We start from the raw sequence: 6,543 nt of genomic DNA, 5'->3' as shown, positions 1-6,543 counted from the left end.
TGCTACATTTAACTGCTTTTCCTTGCAAAGGCTGAAGGGAGGGTTGTCCCAGGGGAGGGAGGCAACACCATATCTTGTTCTTTTGATACGGTTTCTATGTGTCAGCCAGCTCTTTTATTTCTGTTGGCTGATACTTGAGAAAGCCTGTGATTAACCCTGCTCCATGCTACTTAGGGATCCTCACCTTCCAGAAGCAACAAGGAAGCCCAGAGATTGAAACGCCACCTTCACTGCTGTGGAGATGACCCATTATGCTGGCCTCCCTAGGAGAGGGCAAGCCCCTTTTCCCAACCTCATGAATAGCTCTTCTTCCGTCATGTGCAGTATATCCCTAGCTAGGTATGAGCTGTTTGCCCTTAAAGGTCGTCTGGCTGTGCAACCCTAGTGAATCAGCACTCTAGTGCTGGAGGCATGACGTCAGCACCCTCTGATGAAGAGGGCAGAGGCAGGTCCCTAATTGCTGGTGTCTAACTTAGGGGCTTGTTTGGGAGCAGCTGGCTTTCTCTGAGGGATGCCTGCAGCAGGTGTGCTGCGTGACAAGCTATCACTGCAGCAGGTCAGTTGCTGCAGCTGAGTGTGCTCAGGATGGAGTGGTCTGCACCAGGCAGTAGAGGAGCATGGGTGGGCCACAAGAGGTGGCCAGCTCTGCCCATGCACACCACATCTCCGCAAGCACCAGGGCAGCGTGGGGACAGGATTGTCCTGTGGCTCTGTAACCTCTGAGGGAGGCCACCCCCACTTTTTGCTCATTCTTTAATGCTTCCGGAGGGAGTAAAGGGCAAGTCATTGCAGCTGAACCCCGGTATGGAAGAGCTGGGACAGAAGGGAGTGCTGTAGCACCCCTAAGAGACCTTCCTAGCCAAGCAGACTCTAACAGCCCGGCAAGCAAACACCCACAGGAATTCAGCAACCTTTAGCAGCCCTACACCAAATCCCCTACAGCTGCTACTCTCACAGTGTGCCTGCAGGCAGAAGCTAGCTAACCAAGGGCAGTTTCCTGGCTGCACAGGGACAGGGTGGCCAAAGTACTTTCAGCCAATGGGGAGGGTAGCACTGCCAAGTGGTTTGGGTTAGCATATGCTGCTGCCTAGCAAACTTGGGGGCTCAATTAGAAAGTCTCTTATACTGACGCCCAAATGCAGACCTCTAACTACACACCAATAGCTGATGAACAGGGGGAGGTGAAGAGTAAGAACTAAGAGCCCATGGGACACCAAAAGAGCCCACAGGGCACAGCAAAGCAACAGGCACTGGCAAACACAAATTCAGCCTATGTGGGGAGCAACACCCTGTGTCCATCAACAGCTTCTGTGGCAGAATGCCCTACTGACACTGTCTCATGGGCACTGAATTCCAGGTGTTGTAAAAAAGCTCTTGATATGAAGGAGAAATGAAAACGCATAAGCATACAAGATAGTAATTTACCTCAGAAGACCTTCAAGTCCTTCCACTGGTGGTTAGACATAGTCACTGACCATGAGGTTTTTTTGTTTTGTTTTGGGTTTTTTTAGCAACAATGGCTGAGGTAACATATTGACTTAGATGCATCAAAAATGCTTTCTGCTGCAGCCATGAAATATGTCACTGCTCTTTGTGCAGAGCACAATCAAATCCCAAGTACCTTTCCAGGAGGAACGTCAGGGTTAGTGACAGTGTGTTACGATGTACCATGCATGCATCAGTAACTGTAAGGATGCAATGGGAGTTCAAGAGTAAATATTTTATTTTGAATTAGATGCATAGGATTAGCTATAGGCTTCAACAACTCACCAAGTCTTCAACTGGTTTAAAGTTGTTAGGACGTGGTGCACCTGGGAACCATTTCTCCACTGGGGAATCACTTCCCATTTTGTGTTACCCAATTGAAACAGCACTGTCCTTTTCCATGGGAAGGAATTTTCCTCACCAGTGAGCTTTGCAATTCTAACTTCACTTTACTTACTGTTTAATCAAGATGAAAGAAATACTTTAAAGCTCTCCTCCCTGTCCCAGAACAAATCTAGATGCAAGAGTCAGAAACACTCTAACAAGCATCTGCAAAGAAGCAAAACTGAATTCCTGTCAGTTTTTACCTGATCCCATCAGCTTTTGTTTTCTATTCAAGGGGAGAAGTAAGTTCCAGCATTGTACTGCTGAGGTAGAATGTACCACTCTGTCAACAAGGTCCTTAAACAAGATTCAAGCAGAGCTGTTTTCTCTATGCACGTTCATGCTGGTGCCTCTGCTTGAAATTTGGAGTTTGCTTCTCTTGTCTGCACAGCTCCTTAATATCACAAAATAAAGAGTTTTATTGTGCATTGTCATGCTTTGGTATTTCCACTTATTTCACTGCATCTGGTAGCACATAGCCTTTTCCAGAAGAAACTCCAGCTTTCAAGGCCGCTGGCCAGCTTCGGGTCTCATAGTAAGTTGATAAGACATCAAAGACTGTCAGGAACAGAGAGATGTACCATGCTGTGATACCGGTATCAATAGCAAGCTCTATAATACACACCCCACTGGCTGCAAAACATCAGAAAATGGTAATAGGTGATGCCAGAGAAGATTAGCATGGGGTTTGCATTCGTTCTCATTTGAAATCTGATGAGCAAGTGTTTCAGGCAACTCATCTAGGAGCAGACAACTATTTTGAAGATGACTTTGGGGAGCTCTGGCTAGGAAAAACAGAGGCTGTATCAACTAAAGCAAGGCACCCCCAGTCACCATTTTGACCCATCTGTGCCGCTGATGACAGTACACCCGTGGTGGGTCATACCTACTGTGCTTCCACCATTGCTTCTCAGATGCTGTGTCTCTGCATCAGGGCTCCCTTGGGACACATAGTGGTCTCCAGCAGCTAGGCTTGCTGCTCTGCAGAGCCCTCCACCATCTCCTCTGCCTTGTGCTGATGGAGATGAAAACAAGTCCTCATGCCAGAGATAAGAAGTTACTAGAGCTGGCCTAGGACATGAGCCCCTCTGTAGTGCCTAGCAGAGAGGTGTCCACATTACAAACACACAGACTGCCAGCAGAGGTGGAGGAGCATGGGCACATCCTGATGTGACCAGGTGGCCCAGCCCATGGTCATGACATGGGACCATCACAGTGGCATAGCACATGAACACCCCACCCTGGTGTTGTAAGCCTTGCCTTGATTGAGCCTAACACAGGCCTGACAACTTCTGTCCTTCTCCCTTGCCTGGGACCTTGTGTGACTTCTAGCAACAGCAGCCTCCTCACATCTCCCCACACTAACTGTTCACTGCTTTGTGCAAACCAAGAGTGATGCATGTCCTGCTCCTCTGCGAACGGGCTGATGTAGAGAAGCACAGAAGACCTTAAATTGGGGACAGCAGGCATAAAACATAGTAAGAGAAACCCCTGCTCCCAGTGTTTCCCCCATTACTCAGCACTGGGCCTCCATTTTGAAAACTGCTGCTTGATAGCCTCCCCCCGCCACCTCCAGCCCAGGCAAGTATTATGACATGGCTCAGCCTCTCACCTTGATTAATTGCCAGGGTCTCCGAGTGGTAGTTCTTGGTGTTAACAGTTTTCACCATGTACTCGCGAATGGGGAGGCGGGCTGTTTGCACGGACTGCTCTTGTGCCCTTTGCAGAGTCAGCATCTGCAAGGGAAACAAGAACAAGGTGCCCAATGTGCACAAACTTGCACGTGCATAGGATGCACGTCATTTTGGGTACAAGTAGCTACGAAGCTGAGAACTGTCCTGGGGCTCATGTCACCAGACTGCTGCAGTCTCTCTTAGCCTGGTGCTGGATCCAGGCAGGACCTTGAGGAAAAAACAGATGTGATGTCTCAAATTAAGGCAGCAGCAGCACTGTGTGCTACTAATGGGATGACTCTGCTCTTATGAAAGACCGGGGCAGCCAGTACCTTCAGGTTCTGACGGGCTACTACCCACCTTGTGAATACTTTCATCCACCAGGCCTCCGAGGACGTACACTTTATTTGGATCAATATCTTCAAGGACTAGAAACAAGATAAGCACTTGCTCACCACCATACAACAGTAAAATCCCGCATACACCATTCCTCAAGCAAGACCCCACTTCCGTGAGAAAGCTGTGGCCAGAGTCACCCTTCACCCTGGAGCCTCAGACTGTGAAGGAGGCTGAGGGTTCAGAGACAGAAGTGTCTGCCTGAACCCACAGGCAGACTGAAAGGGGGAGATCGGATGTAGGCTGAAAGGATGGAGGGCCAGAGATACCATACATTGCTCCCTTTAACCGTTGTTTGTTCTGGGCTGTGGCTGATCTGGTCAGTCTGATCCCAATCTGCTCCGCAGATGCCTCCCCGCTGTCAAGGTCATCTACTAAAACCTTCCCCCACCCTTACCAGATTCTTTATGAGAGTAAGGTACTTGCATAAAACAAGAAAGGGATCTACGTCCCCAGGAACACGTGGCTGGTTAGAAATGGAGGAAGAGGGGAAAATAAGCACAGCAGCAAATTAAGCAATAAAAGGAACATTGTAGCTCCTGCATTATGTCAGAGAAAGATGTAATTTAGACTGTATTCAAAACTGCCACAGCATCTCCGCTTTGCCACTTTGTAGTATTACAAACTGCAGGGGGTCTACACACAGGTTTTAAGTTAAATCTGCTGCAGATCACTCACAGCCCTGACTCGAAACCTCATCCCCTGTCAAAAGAGACTGAGATATGAATAGGTTTAGCATCAGACCTAAGTACACAGTATATCTCATGCAATTTGAGACCGTGAATGCTTGGAATTGAATCACGTGAAGTATGAAATAGTCTCAAAAATAAAAGCTTAAAAATCAACCTTTTGCCCTAGTTCCCCTGTGCCTAAAGCAAATAAGATATTTACCATTCTCAGAGTCAGGAGTGAGATAAACAATTGCATCTAAAGGAAACAGGTCTAGGTAACTTTCTTGAGTTGTATCCATCTGAAAAATGCAAGACAGGAAGAGAAGAAGCCCATTAGCCCAAACTCCATCTGCCAGAGCAAAACCCACTTTCAGACACAGAAACACACTGGAACTGAAACTGCCTTAGGTGTTTAAACTCCTACAGAGAGAGTGGGGTTTTTTTAATTTGGAGAATGTTTCTATATGGGCACTGAACAACACATATCTCAAAATCCATTAAAATCTTCTCATCAAAATTCCTAGACATGGTTTGAGGAATGGAGATCAGCAATAATTACATAATTTTAAATGAGATTCCAATTCTTGAGAGATTCAGGAATCTCCACTTCAGGTGGTTTTCTCCCCTCACTGTTACCAGGTGCAGCCCCACATATGGCTCAATATCACTGCCATAACCTGTATGTGTGGGTCTCATGCTCAAGTCAGAAGAAGCTCAGTACAAAAACTCAGGACAGGAATGAGTGACCTGCCCAAAGCCCGACCAAGCTTATGTGTCTGCCTCTCCCCAATACCACAGGTCTCTTTGCAGAAGTAGCATCTGGAGAAGGAATTCTCCTCCTGCAGGCAGGAGGGACATAAGCTCTAACCAGAAGGCCTTGCACATTGCCCCATTATTTGTCAGTTCTTGTCTCCTGCCAAAGGGCAAGAAGATTTGCCCTTAACCACTGCCACTGAACTGCATTCCCACCATCTGAGCCCACCTCAGCCTGTCTTGGGTCAAGACTGACGGCCAGCACTGTGGCCACGGGGTGCTATGAGCCTTGAAAGAACTGTGGTCAGAGGCCCTTACCAAATAATTGGAGAAGCCGTCGTTCATGCGAAAACACTCCTCATAGATCAACGAGCCCACCACGAACTCCGTCAGACAGAGCCAAAATGGCTTCTCGGCACGCCTGTTTGCCCCGTAGAGTCTCCTGATCTGGGAGGCGAGGCGGCTTGTTTCCTTCCAACAAATAACAAGGACTGTGACCCACAAGTCTAGGGGCAAGAGGTAACACGGCTCCATTCAGGGCCTGCAGACATCCATCGCACCTGTGTCACCGGCTGGTTGCTGAGGCTCTGGGAAAGGCTGCTCCTGGGGAGCACAGCTCAGCTACCTCTGGGTCTCAAGGAAAGCCAGTGAGCTGGGTGTGCAGCCAGCCAGTGCTGGAGACCAGGCAGCCATGGGCAGGCCCAGGGGTGGAGGGACAGGTGGAGACCAGAGGGGCTAGCATCCCCCCAGAGGCTGAGCTCAGGAAAGCTGCTGTGTGAGCATCCCAGCTCTAGCTGAGCTGGAGGGCTTCTTAGAGTTTTTCAGCACACCTAGAACAAACCAGTGACTTGTCCCAGCCACTTCCTCTCCCTTGGCCCTGTTTCAGAGGGCTGCCCTCTCCTCCCTCTCTGCAAACAGCACCTTCCAGAAACAGCACAGGCAGGACACTTTCCAGAACAGAAGCAGAGAGGGACTGATGGATAAGAGCAGCCATCGGGCCATGTCGAGGCTACAATGGCGCACGTCCCCAGGATTTCCGAGAAGCTTCCAGACCTCGGAGAGGGACTGCGCTGGCAGGCAGCAGCAACACTGCTGCAGAAGGGCGTAGCAGGCAGGGGCCCCGTACCTTCTGTGTCATACGGTCGGTCACGCCGAGGTCCACGCAGAGCCGGGGCCCCGAC

General features: G+C 49.2%; 1 protein-coding gene across 1 annotated transcript; it reads right to left on the bottom strand.

The window, feature by feature from the left end:
- Positions 1–2,320: 2,320 nt before the first annotated feature.
- On the bottom strand, positions 2,321–6,539 carry TRMT10B (tRNA methyltransferase 10 homolog B (S. cerevisiae); the record flags this gene model as incomplete). The annotated part of the gene is made up of 6 exons (XM_009580344.1): positions 2,321–2,427; positions 3,482–3,605; positions 3,903–3,970; positions 4,830–4,908; positions 5,681–5,833; positions 6,489–6,539. Coding segments are annotated over 6 exons (582 nt in total), but the record flags the coding sequence as incomplete, so codon positions are not given.
- Positions 6,540–6,543: the final 4 nt, after the last annotated feature.

The sequence above is a fragment of the Fulmarus glacialis genome, unplaced genomic scaffold (assembly GCF_000690835.1).
Source record: "Fulmarus glacialis isolate BGI_N327 unplaced genomic scaffold, ASM69083v1 scaffold31996, whole genome shotgun sequence".
NCBI classification, from domain to species: domain Eukaryota; kingdom Metazoa; phylum Chordata; class Aves; order Procellariiformes; family Procellariidae; genus Fulmarus; species Fulmarus glacialis.
Note: the sequence above shows the minus strand (reverse complement) of the source record. Positions and strands in the feature narration are given on the sequence as shown.